Genomic DNA, 17845 nt, shown 5'->3' with positions numbered 1-17845 from the left:
TCCCGTGCCGCCGAGCCGAGCCGCGCTCCGGCCGCCCGCTCGGCCGCCGTCTCCGGCGGCCCAATGCCCCGATGCCCCGCGGGGGCCATGGACGAGGGGCCCGTGGACCTGCGCACCCGGCCCAAGGCCGCCGGGCCCCCCGGCGCGGCGCTGCCGCTCCGCAAGCGCCCCCTGCGCGCGCCCTCCCCGGAACCCGCCGCCCCCCGCGGCGCCGCGGGCCCGGTTGTTCCCCCGGATCCCCTAGGCGGCGGCTCCGACTCCCCGGCGGTCCCCGCGGCCCCCCACGGACTGGCCCGGCCAGAGGCGCTTTACTACCAGGGTGAGTGGCTCCCACGGGTCCTGGCCAGGTGGGGGTCAGACAGGGCATAGGGTCACCAGAGCCAGGGAACAGTTCAGGTCGCAAATACAGGGGCTCCCACGGAGCTGAGAAGCAGGCGGACAGAATCCAAGGTCCCAAGGACACAGATATGGGGTTCCTGGGGAGCTGGGAGGGGACAGAGCCTGAGGTCCCGGGGACACAGTTATGGGAACATCAGGGAGCAACGCCTTGGGACACAGATATGGGGTCCCAGGACGCTGGGTGTCAGGGGGCCCTGGGGGACAGAGCCCAAAGTCCGAAAGCCACAGATGTGGGGACCCAGGAGACAGTGCCTAGCAGTACTGATATGAAAGTCTCTGGGAATCAAGGGGGCAGAGCCTATAGTCCCAAGAACACAGAGTTATAAGCTCCTTAGAACCCAGATATCTAGGATTATGAGGACTCAACGCTTAGGCCCAAGAAACTGGGGTTCTTGGCATCCAGATATGTGGTGTCAAAAGGAGTCAGGGAAACAGCGACTCAGGTTCTAAGAAGACAGATATTAGGGACGTCAGCATATCAGAATCTCAGGAACCTGATATCAGGGAAGAGTGGGAATCAGGAGAACAAAGTTGGAGTTTTAAGCACCCCAATATCTGGAATCACAAGGATGCAAGGAAACAGGCCCAGATAATGGGGGTCCTGAGGAGCCAGTAGGACAGAGATCTGGGGTTCTGGGCACCCAGTTATGTATGGTCACACAGGCTCAGGGTCTCATCTGAGGTCAGGAAGTCAGGGGGTCACAAAGTCACGGCTTGGGGATGGAGGGGTCTAGGAATGGGGGACAGGACTGGGAAATTCTGGGACTGAAGGATTTAGGGCCAAGATGAAGAATTTAGGCAAAAGGCTGCAAGGCACCAAGGTCTGGTACTGGAGATATGAGGACCTGCAAACTTGGGGGTGCACGGATGGGGGCCCCCAAGGATCAGAAGATGACAGAAGGCCAAACACCATTCTCCCCATCCTATCTCAAGGAAGGGGCATCCCCTACCACAGCTGTGCCTCATCACCCATCCCTGAGTGACCCCAAAGCTGCAGAGAGCCCATGCCTCCACTGCCCCCTCCCCTTTCCCATTCCCTGGATGAGAACCCAGGCCTCCGTTTTCCCCATCTGTGTGATGGGTGGAAATGGCTTCGACCGCTGCCATGGTTGGTGTCTGACTCCACTCCTCTCTCCTTCTGACCCGCCCTTCTCCCCAACTCTCTACAGTCACCCACACCCTACACCTAGTGCTTCATCCATTCTTACCTCCTTCAACCACAAATTTACTCAGCAAATAGGCCCTGGGGTCCCCCTGGTGGGTGATGATGGGGTTCAGGGCCATGCCTACTAGGAGACGGGGAGTCAGATTAGTGAAAAGTGACAACAACAGTGACCAGGGCTCACAGGGGATGGTGAAGGGGGAAGCCGCCTGAGCCCAGATGGATGTGGAAGGCCAGGTTGTCTTGGGCCTTTATGGCCCAGTACGAAATGCAAAAGGTACCTAGAAAAAGGGGCAGGTGATACAGCAGGTGCGAAGGCCTGGAAGCAGGGGTGGGCTGAGGGTCTGCGGGCTTGGCCTCACCCATGTCCTTTCTCTGTCCAGGACCTTTACTGCCCATTTATCCCACCCCGACTATGGGCTCCCTCTTTCCTCTCCTGAACCTGCCTACACCCCTGTACCCCATGGTGTGCTCCATGGAACACCCCTTGTCGGCTGACATCGCTGTGGCCACCCGTGCAGATGAGGACGGAGACACGTGAGTAAAGCGCCCCCCCCCCATGAATGCCGGCCCTGCACCCACCTCACCCACCACAACACAGGGGCACCCAGCTTGGGCTTTCGAGCTCTCTCAACCTGTTTCCACTGCAGGCTGTGACTTGGAGCAAGGCTTCCCCCCCACCCCTGCTCTGTGCCTCAGTTTCCTCTTCTGAAAAATGGGCAGTCTGAGAGCACTTACCTCCTAGGATTGTTTTTGAAGCAGGGGGCTTCAAAATTTTTATCAAAATCCAAACATGAGAGGGGTGCCTGGCTGGCTCGGTCGGTAGAGCATGCAAGCTCTTAATCTTGGGGTTGTGAGTTCAAGTTCCACGTTAGGTATAGAGATTACTTTTAAAAAATAAAATATACCCAAAGATACCCAAAAATTCTTTAAAAAAAAATCCAAACATGTGAAAGATACTTCACTGATTGATTTGTTACGTGAATTATACACGTTAAGCTCTTAGCACTGAGCCCGGTAGGTTATAAGTGCTCAGTAAGTATTAATTAATATTATTGTTATGATTACTTTATGCTAAACCCAGCACACATCCACACATAGAAGTTTGAAATAAAACTTGCACAGAACAAAACAAGAGTCACCCTTACTAGATGGGCTCCACTCTGTATTTTCTATTCTAGTCTGTTTCATGGTCATAGAGGTCAATTAATTTGACGATCCCTTTAAACTGATTTCACACATCCCATAGTTTATCCCCTGTGGTTGGGAGAACGTGCCCTTGAGGCTGCTGAAAACCCCTGCAGGGGAAGGGTCAGCTCTGTGCTTAGCACACAGTAAGCACTCAACACCCTTGACCATGCCAATAATTATTTTATCGACCCAGGTTTGAATTTCAGCTGGCCACTTTCTCGCCCCTCTCTGCCAGAGTTTCCCCCTGTAAAAACAAGAACTATAAGCGTGTGAAAGTCTGTGAGGCAGACAAGAGATCGCTTCTATCAAGTGCTTATCTGGGAATTGGTAGGGATGGAAGGGACAGACTCACTGCTGCAGAAAATGGGGGAGAGGGGGAGGCCTCCATCACTGGCCAACTTGGTGACTTTACATCCCTGAGCCTCGGTGCCCCTTTCTGGAAATCGAGGCTCATATCGGACCTACCAAAATTAGGATTCAGTGCAATGATGTACACACGCAGCGAACATAGAATAGGGCCAGGCACACAGTAGGTCCTCCACACAGGGGAGTGGGGCAGGGAGTGTTCTCACAGAGCTCCCCAGGGGCTTCTGGGCCATTCTGTGAGTCCTAACAGGAGAAAGTGCCTGAGAAGTCTAAAAGGCTGAATAAAACTAGTTCCCTCCCACTCTGGGTACCTCTGGGGTCATCTGCGAAATAATTTGTATCTGCCCCCAGGGATGATTTGTTTGCAGCCTGTGAATGCAGGGTGCAGAAGGCGACCTGGCACACCAGTCTCAAATCCTGCGCCCCACCCGCCCTCCCCCGCTCTCCCCCCTCCCCTCCAAAGCAAACACTTCAGCCTCAGCTGCCTGTTGGGGGAAATCCCTTCCCGCAGAACTTGACCGCAGCCCAGCTGCTTGCCTCCCCCACGTCAGCAGCCGTCACTCACTCGCAGCCTCCCCCTCCTGGCGTTCAGTCTAACCTTAACCCCTTCCGCTGGGGCCAAGACTTTACCGGAATGGACAGCTGGCTAGCCTGGGGGTGGGGGAGGGAGACACGCTAAGTCTGGGTCCCCAAAGCAGCCAAGCTTAGTTGGGAGCCTGGACTTCTAGGGACTGAAGAGAGCAAGAATCTCGGGGCATCTGGACCCTCAAGAGGTCAGGCACCGGGAAGCTAGAGGTCTCGGGTCTCCAAGAGAGAGGGGAGGTGTTCTGAGTCCCAGAGAGCAGACGTCGGGGTACTGTATTCCTTGACCCCTGGGGGGTTAAGGAACAGGGTATAGAGCAGCTTGGGGATCTATAACTCACAGGGACTGGGGAAGTTGGTATCCGCAAAGAGTTAGGGCACAGTATAACCGGGTCCTAAGAGATCTCAGGGGTGGATGCCGGGATCTGGGGGATTGGGAGCCAGCTGGAGTCTGAGCCCTGAAGGGTGGAGTTCCAGAGGGGCCCCTAGGCTGGAAAACTTGGGGTCCTTCCCCCCAGGGAAGCTTGGGTCTCTTTGGTTGGCCTCCCTCCTGCTCCACCCCACGCGAGGATGGAAGTGGGGGTGCCGGGGGTGGCTGGGGTAGATCCCCGGCGGGAGGCTTCCCTCCCCGGGGAGCAGGAAGCGGAGCCCCGCCCAGCAGACCTGTTACTGGAAGTCCGAGGGCTGGGCCGCCCCTCCCGTCCCCACTTCCTCCAGCCCCGCCCCACCCCCTGCAGCCCGCGCGTTTATGGGAACTCAGGCCTGGACGGTTTCTCTGAAATCATTCGCTCCCTCTGCCCTCGCTTAACCCCGCCCGCCCCGAGAGGGACCCAGGCCAGGCTTCCTGGGAGATGAAGGGAGGGAAGGGAGCCCTTCTCCGGGTCGCACCCCACCCTACCCCCCCGCCCCGGCCCAGGTCCGGCCCCTCCCCCAACACTTTCCTTTTAAATTTGGCTCTCACGGATCGGGATCTCCAGATTCAGCATTTCACCTGCAGAGCTCCTGTGGGGAGGTGGGCGCTACCGTGGGCGATACCGTACGGAGGAGAAAACCGGAGGGCCACGTGACTTTGCTCTAGCACACACAGCTAGGGAGGGTTGCAGCCTAATCTGCACCCCTGGCCTGCTTAGCCCCCCAAAGCCACCACCGCCTCCCGGGAGAGGGGGGTGAGGTTGCTGCAGGATCTCTCCACCACCACCAAAGCACTTAAGAGAGCTGGTTTACCGTGTGGATTTTGGAAGCACATCCCACAGTGGGGAGAACCCCTGTTCACCTGCCTTAGCAAGGCTCTGGGTAGTAAGAGGCAGTGGTGGGTGAGAAAGTCGTTGCTCCAGTAAATGGACGTCAAGAGAACGGTCTGCAGCCTGTGTGTATGCGGTCACCCTTGTAAGCTCAGTGCTAATGTCCCCCCCCCGACACACACACACACACACACACACACAGAGTCATCCCAGATTGCCCTCAACTCTAAATGGCTCTTCCAGGTTTGGGGCTGTGGGAAGGAGCCCGAAGGGTATTGGGAAGCAGGACTGGGCAGAAATTGGGCTGCTGGGAGTCTCAGCAGGGCCTTAGCTGCCTCACGGGGACGGGAGCAGCTGCAGCGGCCTTTAGAGATGGGGCCAGAAGGCTAGGCCCTCTATGCCAGCACCAACAGGTCACTGGATGCCATGGGATGGCAGCTGCCCCCCGCTCAGGACCCTGGCAAGCAGTGCTTTTCAGCGGAGGGTAATTCCCAGAGAGAGCTGAGAGCCGACAGCCTTCCCAGAAGCTGGGAGAGTGAGTCCTTCAGTCCAGAAGGGGGGATCTGGGTCGCACAGCCCCAGGTGTCCAGCACAGTGACTCCATCCCAGTCCATCCCACCTCCCCTCTGGGCAAAAATCCCTCCAAATAGATGCACTGGGGTTGGAGGCTGAGCGTGACTCGCAGTGACAACTGCTGAAGAGAACTTCCCACTCAGGTCACAGATGAGCAAGCCGGGACCGGACGGGAGAGGTGGGAGCATGCTCGCCAGCCTCAAGGATGGCCAGGGATCACCGCCATGGATTCATTTATTCAGGGCATGCTTATGGAGCACCTGCTGTCAGCCCCAGCTACACTCCGGGGCACGGGGCAGGGACCAAAGCAGACAAAATGCCCTGCCCAGGTGGCGCTGACATTCTAGAAGGGGAGATTCAGACAGGAAACAAAGCAAACTGTACAATGTCGGGTGATGATGTGGAGGAAAATTAAGCAGGGGAGGGGGGGAAGGGGAGTGAGCCGTGGCCACACCATTCCGGCAGAGGCCCAAATGCGGGGAGCAAGTGGTGCAGATGATCTGGGGGATGACTGTTCCAGGCAGAAGGAACAGCCAGTGCAAAGGCTCTGGGAGGCAAGCAAGCGTGCTTATTCTGTTCGAGGCACAGCAAGGAAGCCAAGCAGAGCGAAGAGAGCAGATGGAGAAGAAGCCAAAGGGATTGAAGAGGGGGAGGCAAGATCACAGAGGGCCTGTTTGGCCCTGATTCCGAGGGTTCTGAGCAGAGGAGGGACCTGACCTGATTGAGGTTGCAAAAGGGTCTCTCTGGCTGCTGTGTGGGAGACAGACAGCAGGGCAGGGGTGGAAGGAAGCAGGGAACAGTCCAGGAGGGAGGAGATGGTGGCTGAACCAGGATGGAGGGAGTGAGGGTCAGGAAAAGTGGCTGGATTCTGTATACGCTTCCAAAGTACCCGGCACGTGTTGGACTCGGCACCGCGAAGTATATGGGGGTGAGAGGTGACCAGCCCCTAATGCTTGTGATCCCCCATCCCCAGGCCACTCCACATTGCCGTGGTGCAGGGCAATCTGGCAGCTGTGCATCAGCTGGTCGGCCTCTTCCAGCATGGGGGCCGGGAGCTGGATATCTACAACAACCTCCGACAGGTGAGCCTGGCGGCCTGGATCTGATGGAAGAGAGGCCTGAGGGTCTGGACTCCTGAGTCCTAGGAGCTGGGGAGTCCTGAGGAGCTGGTGGGGGGCGGCGGTGGGGAGCCTGACTCTTGAATCTGATCGGAGGACTGACTCCAGATTTCTGGTACCTGGATAAGATTGGAGCTCAGGGTCAGGACTGGGACGCAGGAGAGGGCACAGGTCCCTCACAGTCTCTGTGCACCCCCCTCCCCCCCAGACACCCCTACACCTGGCAGTGATCACCACATTGCCATCCGTGGTCCGGCTCCTAGTACTGGCTGGTGCCAGCCCCATGGCACTGGACCGCCATGGCCAGACAGCAGCCCACCTGGCGTGTGAGCACCGCAGCCCGACCTGCCTGCGGGCCCTGCTGGACAGCGCAGCCCCGGGCACCGTGGACCTGGAGGCCCGCAATTACGACGGTGAGCTCCTACCCCGGCGCCGGGTGGGGCTGTCTGGCAAGACCTGAGGTCTTTCCGGGGCTCCAAAGCCCCAGACCCAGGTTAACTGAGTCTTCCTGTACCTCAGGGCTCACCGCCCTGCACGTGGCCGTGAACATGGAGTGCCCCGAAGCCGTGCTGCTCTTGCTGGAGCGCGGTGCCGACATCGACGCGGTGGTGAGCAGACGCGGGCCGGGGGTGGGGCCAAGAGGAGCCGGGGGTGGGAGGCGGGGGCGGGACCCCCCAAGGGGCGGGGCTTGCGTGGGAGCCTGCGCGAGTGGGTGGGGTGGGGCTTCAAGTATCTAACCCGATTGAGATGCTGGACCAAGCTGCTGGGATACTGGCCGCCGGCTGATTGGGCCGAGCTTGGAGAGGCTCAAAGACCTTCCCTCCTTTCTGCAGGACATTAAAAGCGGCCGCTCCCCGCTCATCCACGCAGTGGAAAACAACAGCCTTAGTATGGTGCAGCTGCTGCTGCAGGTGGGTACGGTCCCTGCCCTTGGCCTCTCGCCCACCCCTTCCTCCAGCACCAGCCCAGCAGTCGCCCCGTCCCTGGCTTCCAGCTCAGGCTCCCGCTCTTGCTCCGCTTCCAGATCTGTCCCTTCCTTCTAGGCCTCGTTATGTCAACCCTATGCTTCACCCCCCAGGCTGCCCTCTTGTCCCGGGACTTCTCCCTTTCCTCCCCCGTCCCCAAAATGAGCCGGGCCCGGCGCAGACTGCCTTGCTCACCCTGCCTTCCCGCTTTGGCCCTTTATGCGTCCTGTCCCTTCCGCCCCGCCTCGACTCTGGACCTTTCCTTTCTCTGACTCCGCCCCTACTTCGGCTGGCCGGGACCGTGGCCCGATCAGCGGGAGTCCAGCCCGGGTTGATCCGTTCGCCAGCCCAGTCCCGCTCCGGCCCACCTTGGGTTCTGGCTTCCACCCTTCTGTCGACCACCCCGGATCTAGTCCCGCCCCGGTCCTGGCGTCGGTCCGGGCCACCAGCCTGCGTCCCCCGCCCTTCGCTCGGACCCCATCCCGGCCCCGCCCCTCCTCTGGCCCCGCCCCATCCACCGGCCCGGCGCCGGTCCGGCGCGGCGGTGGCGGTCCTGACCCGTCCCTCCCGCCCCGCAGCACGGCGCCAACGTGAACGCTCAGATGTACTCGGGCAGCTCGGCGCTGCACTCGGCGTCTGGCCGCGGGCTCCTCCCGCTCGTGCGCACGCTGGTCCGCAGCGGCGCCGACAGTGGCCTCAAGAACTGCCACAACGACACGCCGCTCATGGTGGCGCGCAGCCGCCGGGTGAGTGTGCGCGCTGGGAGGGCAGGTGCCCGAGCGCCGGTCCGCGTGGATGCGACACCTCGGTGCGCGCGCGTGTCTGTGCCGGTGCGTGGGGCGGCGGGGGGGAGCGGGACAGCCTGTGGGTCCCAGCGAGCTCTGACAGGGGACATGGAGGCACGAAGCAGACCCCGTGCACGAAGAGAACGGAGAGAGGGAGAGCAGTGTGGGCAGGAGTAGCCTGATGGTGACCTCCCATCTTCCCACAGGTCATCGACATCCTGAGGGGGAAGGCGACCCGGCCTGCTCCTGCATCACAGCCAGAGCCCTCGCCGGAACACAGTGCCACCACCTCCCCTGAGAGCAGCAGCCTCCTCAGCTCCAACGGTGAGAACCTAGCTCCCGCCACCAACTGTCCAGCCCGGCCTCCCCTGGACCCTCCAGGCCCCTAGCCCCTGCTCCCCCAGACCCCCCCGGCCCCCGCGCCCCCTCCCCCCAGACCCTCCAGGCCCCCAGCCCCTGCTCCCCCAGAACCCTCTAGGCCCCTGTGGCCCTCCTCCAGACCCCCAGAGAGGGCCGGGCCAGTTGGGTCTGGATCCCGTGGCTCATGACACCCACCCCCCTCTTCTTCCCACAGGTCTCCTTTCTGCGTCACCCTCCTCCTCGCCCTCCCAGTCTCCCCCCAAGGACCCACCGGGATTCCCCATGGCTCCCCCCAGTTTCTTCCTTCCTCCCTCATCTCCACCTGCCTTCCTGCCCTTCACTGGGGTCCTCCGAGCCCCTGGCCGGCCGGTGCCCCCCTCCCCAGCTCCAGGAGGCAGCTGAGAGGGATGGGGGGGCAGATCTCAGACTCCTGTGGAGGGACCTCCCTGCCCTGTGGGGTCAAACCTCCTAGAAACTGTGAAGACCTCACTCTGCCCCCCCCTTCAGGACCAGGATTTGCACAGAGGCACAAGCCTCTACCCATAAGGCCCTTCTTCTGAGCAAAGATATTCTCCCGCCTCATCGCCCACCCAGGACTCTCACCCCTGTTATTCTCAGGCACCAGTCCCCTGTCTGGAATTCCACCCAAATTCCTTCTCCTCCCCCACCCCCCCAGAGCTGGTGGAACCAGGGGTAGTCACTCCTCTCCCCTCCTCCACCCGGATGGATGAGGAGGGGGAGATGGGCCGTATACAGGCACTGATAACGATGTAAATTATTAGGCATTTTGGTTGGATTTCTTTTGTAATAAACTATTTTTGTACCATACCCTGCCTGGGCTGGGCCTCTTTCATGGGGAGGCCTGGAGGAAGTGCATTCGAGTGTGCACACAGCTGTTCATCCCTCTCCAGCTGACCCCAGGAGTGACCTTGTGAGTCTCTGGCTGAGGATGACACGTGTGGGTGACTCTGGGACTTCTAGCGTGTTCCTTCTTGTGTCACTGTGCCATCGTTTGTGGGGACAATACAAGTGTGTGACATCTTTCTGGGGGACCCTTTTGGATTCCATAGTGACCCTGGCTGTCTGCATGCGTGTGCATTTCTGAGGTTCGTGGGTCCCTGGGGTATCGCAGCTGACCGGCAGGTGACTGATGGTCTCGGGGCCTGTGTGTGTGTGTGCAGCAGTTGTGAGCATTCCCAACGTTGAAACCTGTGGTCACCCTGTGACTATTGGTATGTGACTGCCTCGCTCGGCGTGCCGCGTTTTCTATTCAGTGATTCCAGGGCCCCGCTGACATACTAGGTTTGGGTTTTGACTCTGTGGATGTGTGACTTGGGTATCACCCAGGGTTTGCCTTCATCTTCTGTCACCCCTGTCACAAAGCACCAGCCATTTAGCAGCTTAAAACAACTGATTGATTCACTGACGGTTCTAGAGGGCAGAAGTCCAAAATCAGTTTCACCGGCCCAATGTCAAGGTGTCAGCAGGGCTGGTTCCTTTCCAAAGCTCTAGAGGAGAATCCATCCCCTTGCCTTTTCTAGCTTCTAGAGGCACTTGCGTTCCTTGTCTCATGGTCCCTTCTATCACTCTGACCTCTTGCTTCTATCTGCACTCCTTCTTTGTTTTTTTAAAGATTTTTATTTACTTATTTGAGAAAGAGAGAGAGAGCAGGAGGAGGGGTAGAGGGAGGGAGAGAATCTCAAGCAGACGCCCCGCTGAGCACAGAGCCTGACGTGGGGCTCGATCTCACAACCCCGAGATCATGACCTGAGCCAAAATCAAGAGTCAGACGCTCAACCCCGGGAGCCACCCAGGTGCCCCTCTATCTGCATTTCTACCGGGATCTCCCGCCTCCCTCTTAGAAGGAGGACCCTGCGATTATACTGGACCCACCCAGATAATCCAAGTTTCTCTCCTCATCATGGCCCTTTTGCCATTTAAAGTCACTTCCACAAGATTGCAGGGATAAGAACATAGATATCGTTGAGAGCCTTTATTCAGCCGACCCCAGGCTTCAGTCGGAGAAGCAACATTACTAGGAGGTGGGTATACGGATAAGAGACTTGTTACGGGGATCTGAGCATCGGGAAAGGAAGATGGATGGACGGTGGGGGAGACCAAGGACAAGCTGGAACTCCCAAGGAAGGACTCAAACCCCCATTGGTCCCCACTGCCCCCAACCTTGATGAAAGCGGTGTCCTGTGGGAAAAGCTGGCAACCATGGTCCCATTCTATTGGTGAGTGACCATGTTGTGTTTACTTCTGAGTGATGGGGACCGTTTTTTTTTTTTTTTTTTTTTTTAATGGGGCCTCCCTGAACCTCTGGCTCTTCGTCTATCTTGGCCACTGTGATTTCTGCTGCCACCACTCCATGACACGTTGTGTCTTTGGGGCCAACTGCCTTAACATCTTCCTGGGAGACAAAGTTGGGTCCCCCTGACTTAGCTGGCTATACGTCTTGGTCTGTGTTTGTGACCACATGCTGCTGTTTCTGAACCTACTTCTGGGCCACAGTATCCCTGCCAGGGCCTGACCTTGGAGGGTCCACTGGGCTAAGGTCCTAAGGGCTGCTGTCACAAATGGCCACAACCCAGGGGGCGTAAAACAACAGGAAGTTATCCTCCTGTAGTTCTAGAGGCCAGGAGTCTGAAATCAAGTGGTCAGCAGGGCCACGCTCCCTCTGACGGCTCCATGCCCCTTCTAGCAGCTGCTGGCCCCCCGCACTCCGGGGCTGTAGCTACAACCCTCTGTTCCCCCTGCCTCTGTCTTCATGTGGCCTCTCCTTCCTGTGTCTCCTTCACAGGTCTGGGTCTCCTCTTCCATCTCCCGTAAGGACACAGGTCAGTGGATTTAGGGCCCACCTAGATAATCCAAGATGATCTCATCTCGAGATCCTTCCCTTGATCTTATCTGCAAACACCTTCTTTCCAAATAAGGGCACGTTCACAAGTTCTAGGGGTTAGGATGGGGCCGTATTTTTAAGGGGGGAGGGGCGCACCATTCAACCCCCTATGGAAGGTTACTGTTGGGCCCCGCAAACAGTGGTGCGTGAGAACTTCCCGTGTGATAAGCCCCCCGCCCACGTAAGGCCACGCACAATGACCGTCTCTCCAGCAGACCGTGAGCTCTGGGAGGGCAGTGCCAGGTGTCCTTCCCTGCGGCCCCCCACCCACAGCAGCCGGCACACTGCCTGGCCCGGAGCAGACCCTTGAGAAGTGATGGCCGAGGGAATGAGCCTCCTCCACCCCCACCCCTACCCTCCACATCACGGCATCCATGATTCTCTGTGGCTGCATCTGGTCCCGTGTCACCCTGTGTGACCCGTTTGAGGGTACGAATAGAAATGTAGGAGCGCCTGGGTGGCTCAGTCGGTTAAGCATCTGCCTTCAGCTCAGGTCATGATCTCAAGGTCCTGGGATCGAGCCCCTCATCTGACTCCCTGCACAGCTGAGAGTCTGCTTCTCCCTCTCCATCTACCCCTCTCCCCTGCCCATGCTCTCTCTGTGTCAAATAAATAAATACAACCTTAAAAAATAATAATAAATGTAAATATTAGTAGCCATTTATTGGCCATGACAGCACCCATATTCCAGATGAGAAAACTGAGAACCAGAGAGAGCAAACCTCCCGTCCAAGCCCAGGTCTACGCCTCCAAAGCCCATGCTCGTGATCACGGGGCCCTCTCACCATGCAAGAAACTCGTGCGTGGTTGTGTCTATTTTAACTGTGCACACCAGGTGTGTGCTACTGGAAAGGATAAAAAGTGGGTGTGTCATTGAGAGTATAGGCCCTGGAATCAGAACTGAGTTCAAGTCCTGCCCTTCCATTTCCTGGCTGTATCTCCTTCATCAGGTGACGTCACGGCCCTAAGCCTGTTTCCTCATCTGTAGAACGGAGGCACAATAATGGCGTTCACCTTGCCAGTTTGTCGTGAGGATTTTTTTTTAAGATCTTAAAATCTGAGCGGAAGGCAGATGCTTAATCCACTGAGCCTGGGAGGCGCCCCTGTCGTGAGGACTGAATTGTGTATAGTGCTTTTAACAGCATGGTGCTGAGAAAGAACTCGATAAACGGGAATTGCTGTGGTTATCATCTGGGAATTGGTTTGGAGGGTGGCGAGGCAGGGGGAGGAAAGAGGATGGGACCTATTCTTTGTCTTGATGGAAAAATGAGGTAATGAAGGGCGCCTGGGTGGCTCAGATGGTTAAGTGTCTGCCTTCGGCTCAGGTCATGATCCCGGAGTCCTGGGATCGAGTCCCACATCGAGCTCCCTGCTCCTTGGGAGCCTGCTTCTCCCTCTGCCTCTCTCTCTGTCTCTCATGAATAAATAAATAAAATCTTTAAAAAAAAAGTGAGGTAATGAAGTCCTAGCCTAGATGTGTGTATTAGCTAGATTTTTTATTCAGCTGTTCTGACAAAAACTAAAAAAATAGAGTGGCTTAAATAAGATGGAAGTCAATTTTTCTCTCATGTAAGGGTCCAGTTAACACACTCAGGACTAGAATAGTAGCTTGAGAATGTCAGAGATCCAGACTCCTACCTTGCTGCTCGTCTGCCTTCACCTCACATTTGTACCCTGTGGTCCAAGATGGTTGCTCCAGGGCCCACCATCACATCCACATCCCAACCATTGAGAAGAAAAAAGAAAGTCAGGTGTATGCCCCTGCCCTTTAAACTACAACCCAGAAATTATACATATCACGTTCTTTTGCCTAGAATTTAGTCATATAGCCACAGCTATCACAAGGGAGACTGGGAAATGTCATTTTATCTGGGCAACATATACCCAGCTAAAATTCTGAGGTTCTGTTATAAAAAGAAGAGGGGAGAAGGGTAACTAAGGGACAAGCATATCTGTCACACCAGGGCTCTGCTACCAAATGGCTATGTGACCCTGGGTGAAATGAGTTTATCATCCTGAGCCTCAGTTTCCTCATTGGCAAAATGGGATTAACACCAGCCACTCAGGGTTGAGTTGATGAGGATTTTTTTTTTTTTATTTGAGAGAGAGAGCAGAAGTGGAGAGAGAGGCCGAGGGAGAAGAGAAGCAGACTCCCCGCTGAGCAGGGAGCCTGACGCGTGGCTCAGTCCCAGCACCCTGAGATCATGATCCGAGCTGAAATCAAGAGTCGGATACCCAACCGACTGAGCCACCCAGGCGTCCCAAGTTGATGAGGATTTAACGAGACTGTGGGTGCTTAGCACAGGGCCTGGCCGATTATCAGCCTGGAGTGTGTCTGTTGGGAATCTCCTCGTCCTTGTGAGTCCAGGATGTGGGTCTTTGTGTGTGAGAAACTATCCCTGGGTTCAAGAGCTGAACCCGGCCCTGACCTTGGTAAGTTACTTCTCTAAAACAAAGGATCTGGCTTCTCCACACATGGAAATTCCCTCTCAGCCTCCTGACCTTGGGACTGGGCGCGTGCGTGTCCTTACACACCCATCCCCCTTACATACCCATCCCCCTTCCCCTGCAGAAGGGCAGACTCCTAGGAGGAGGAGGCCCATAGACAGAGTCTCCAGCCCCACCCCCCCCAGACCTCACAGAATTAAGCACACATCCCTCAACCACTACCACCAAGACAGCTGTCCTTGTCTCTGACACTCCTAACATTCTCAAGCGAAAAGTCACATTTTCAAACGCATTTCTCGGGGGCCTCAGCCCCTGCTGCAGGTTTCACTTGTTATCACCACCGTGGGTAAATCCAGACACTCAGTCAGAGAATGTCTCTTCCAGGTGCATGCGTGAAATCTGCCAAATGTTAAATGCTGGTGCCATTCCCGAAAAACAAATTTTAAGAGCATGTGCATGAAGCAGAACACATCTGCTGGCTAGGTGTGTTTGCAGACCCTCATGTAAACCAAACCACCACTTTACAGAAAGGGAAACTGAGGCCCGGAGACGGTAAAAAACTGACTTGGTGAGCCTCTTGAGTCCAGGGTTCCAGGATTCATTATAACCAAGGGATGGAATCTGTCACTAGTCATGGAATGACCAACATCCTGTGCCTTCTGAGATGCAGTCTGGGTCTGTGCCCCCCAGCCCCCTCCGAAGGACACGGCATCTCTTCTAGAATATTCCTGCCACCAGAATCTAATGACGAGGAAATATCAGACAAACTCAAACCCAAGGGGACATCATAACAAAAGAACTGGCCCGGCCTGTTCAAAAATGTCTACTTCATGGAACACAAAGAATGTCAGAGCCATTGTACCAAAGAGGACGGGAAACTGAATACAACTCATGACCTCGTTTGGACACTGGACTGGAGAAAAACAGTTTTGCTCTGAAGGATAGTTTGGGGAGGCCCTTAGGTGGCTCAGCCGGTTAAGTGTCTGCCTTCCGCTCGGGTCATGATCCCAAGGTCCTGGGATCGAGTCCCGCATTGGGCTCCTTGCTCCGCAGTAAGCCTGTTTCTGCCGCTCCCCGTTTTTGTGCTCTCGCTCTCCATAAAATAAATAAAATAAAAAATGAAGGATAGTTTGGGGACAACTGGCACAGTGAGTCTTGGCTGCACTGTTAGAGACTAGTCCTTTGTCATTGCCAAGCATCCTGATTGTGAGAACCGGACCGTGAATGGGTCTGAGAACATCCTTATGTGTGGAAATGTAAGTGTTTGGGGGCAAAGGGACATAATGTCTGAAACTTACTCTCCAATAATAGTTCGGAGGGGAGAAAAGCAGAGAGAGAGCCCATGATCAAGCCCGTGAGCAATTGTTAACCATTGGTGAATCCAGGTACCACACAAAGGGCACACAAGAAGTCTTTGCCCTATTGTTGCTACTTTCCTGTAAGTTTAAAAATGATTTCCAGGGGCGCCTGGGTGGCTCAGTCGTTAGCGGCTGCCTTCGACTCAGGTCATCATCCCAGGGTCCTGGGATCGAGCCCCGCATGGGGCTCCCTGCTCGGCGGGAAGCCTGCTTCTCTCTCTCCCACTCCCCCTGCTTGTGTTCCCTCTCTCGCTGTGTCTCTCAGATCTGTCAAATAAATAAATGAAATCTTAAAAAAAAAAAAAAAAAAAAAGATTTCCAAAGAGGAAAAAAATGCGAATTAAAAAGTCAAGGTTTGAAAGTTGGAGGTTTAAGGCTCTGTGTCTCTACGAGTATCTAAGTCTGTGCATGCATCCGTGGTCAGGGTTTGGGGAATTGGGAGGGTGAATTTGCTGCTTCAGACGCGCCCTTGGGGCGTGACGGGGGCCTTAGGGCGTGGTTAAGGGGTGTGGCCAGACTCAGAGGCCTGGCTGGGATGAGAGGCAGGCCGCAGCCTGGAGGGCGGTCAGAACCTTGGGGCGGGGCCAGGGCCTCGGAGGTGTGGCCAGAGTTTGGGGGCGTGGCCTGAGAGGCTCGTTCCCGAAGGTGAGTCTGTACTTGGAGCGCCCTCTTGTGGCTATCCTCGGGTCTAGCCTCCACTTTTTAAAAAACCGCTTTATGTTTTTAGAAAATTTTTAAAAATTAAAAAATAAAAACAGCTTTATTGAGACATAATGCACACACCATACAATTCAACTATTTAAAGTGTACAGTTCAATGGTTTTAGGAAATTCAAAGAGCTGTGCAATCATCATTACAATCAATTTAAAACCATGTCTTCACTCCAAAAATAAACCCCATACCCATTGGTAGTCACTCCCTATTTCTCCCCAATCCCTTTCAGCTCAGGCAATCCCTAATATACTTTCTGTCTGTATAGATTTGCCTATTCTGAAGACTTTATATAAATTTAATCATACAGGGGCGCCTGGGTGGCTCAGTCAGTTAGGTGTCTGCCTTCAGCCCAGGTCATGGTCCTAGGGTCGTGGGATCGAGCCGGCATCGGGCTCCCTGCTTGGCGGGGAGCTTGCTTCTCCCTCTCCCTCTGCTGCTCCCCCTGATTGTGCGCCTTCCCTCCCTCTCAATCTCGATCTCTCTCTGTCATATAAATAAATAAAATCTTTAAAAAAATAAATACGGGGCGCCTGGGTGGCTCAGACGGTTAAGCGTCTGCGTTCGGCTCAGGTCATGATCTCAGGGTTCTGGGATCGAGTCCCTCATCGGGCTCCCTGCTCCTTGGAAGCCTGCTTCTCCCTCTGCCTCTCTCTCTCTCTCATGAATAAATTTTAAAAATCTTTTAAAAAAAATTTAAAAAATTTAAAAAATAAATACGTGGGGCGCCTGGGTGGCTCAGTCGTTAAGTGTCTGCCTTCGGCTCAGGTCATGATCCCAGAATCCTGGGATTGAGCCCCGCATCTGGCTCCCTGCTCTGCAGGAAGCCTGCTTCTGCCTCTCACACTCCCCTTGCTTGTGTTCCCTCTCTCGCTGTCTCTCTTTCTGTCAAATAAATAAATAAAATCTTAAAATAAATAAATAAATACGTGTAATCATACAGTATATGGTATTTTGTGACTGGCTTCTTTCACTTAGCATAATGTTTTTGTTTTGTTTTAATTGTTTAAGTAGGCTCCACACCCACCATGGAGCCCGATGCTGGGCTTGAACTCACAACCCTGAGATCAAGACCTGAGCTGAGAGCAAGAGTCTTGAGCTGAGATCAAGAGTCTGATGCTTAACTACCTGAGCCACCCAGGTGCTCCTAGCATAAGGTTTTTGAGGTTCATCCACTTCATGGCATTCATTCCTTTTAATGGTTGAATAATCTTCCATTGTATGGGTACACTGCTTTTAATTTACCCACTTACCAGTTGATGGACATGTAGGTTATTTCCACAAATATTTGCAGGGATGCATGTTTTCAGTTCCCTGGAATATATCCACATAGGAGGGGACTTGCTGGGTCATACAGTAATTCTATTTTGCCATAGATAAACTCTTTATTTCCTCTACTTTGAGGAGCTGCCAAATTGTTTTCCAAAGCAGCTGCACCATTTACATTCCCACCAGCAGTGTATGAGGGTTCCAATTCCTCCACAGCCTCCCCAGTACTTATTATCTGTCTTTTCCATTACAGCCACCCTAACAGGTGTGAAGTGGTAGCTCTTTGTGGTTCTGACTTTCATCCGACTGATAACGATGTTGCGGATCTTTTCGTATCATTCACTGCTTTGGGATCCATTATGCGGCTAGATGAACTTTGCCACTTTGCCATATTTGATCCAGATTTTTCAAATTA

General features: G+C 55.1%; 1 protein-coding gene across 1 annotated transcript; it reads left to right on the top strand.

Moving 5' to 3' along the window:
• The first annotated feature begins 6 nt into the window (after nucleotides 1-6).
• Nucleotides 7-9570, top strand: BCL3 (BCL3 transcription coactivator). Its single transcript, XM_021681142.1, has 9 exons — nucleotides 7-319; nucleotides 1945-2098; nucleotides 6488-6596; nucleotides 6841-7045; nucleotides 7152-7240; nucleotides 7466-7543; nucleotides 8176-8343; nucleotides 8589-8706; nucleotides 8957-9570. The coding sequence occupies exons 1-9, from the start codon at nucleotides 64-66 to the stop codon at nucleotides 9142-9144; spliced, it is 1365 nt and encodes a 454-aa protein (XP_021536817.1). The 5' UTR covers nucleotides 7-63; the 3' UTR covers nucleotides 9145-9570.
• Nucleotides 9571-17845: the final 8275 nt, after the last annotated feature.

This window comes from Neomonachus schauinslandi, chromosome 16, assembly GCF_002201575.2.
Source record: "Neomonachus schauinslandi chromosome 16, ASM220157v2, whole genome shotgun sequence".
In the NCBI taxonomy this organism is placed as follows: domain Eukaryota; kingdom Metazoa; phylum Chordata; class Mammalia; order Carnivora; family Phocidae; genus Neomonachus; species Neomonachus schauinslandi.
This window is presented reverse-complemented; position numbering and strand designations above follow the sequence as displayed.

What these genes read in the sequence shown, in the direction of transcription:
- BCL3 (XM_021681142.1), top strand. Translation starts at nt 64, where the DNA reads ATGCCCCGATGCCCCGCGGGGGCCATGGACGAGGGGCCCGTGGACCTG. An exon ending in TCTACAACAACCTCCGACAG is followed by an intron (nt 6,597 to 6,840) that starts GTGAGCCTGGCG and finishes CCTCCCCCCCAG; the next exon opens with ACACCCCTACACCTGGCAGT. An exon ending in TGGTGGCGCGCAGCCGCCGG is followed by an intron (nt 8,344 to 8,588) that starts GTGAGTGTGCGC and finishes ATCTTCCCACAG; the next exon opens with GTCATCGACATCCTGAGGGG.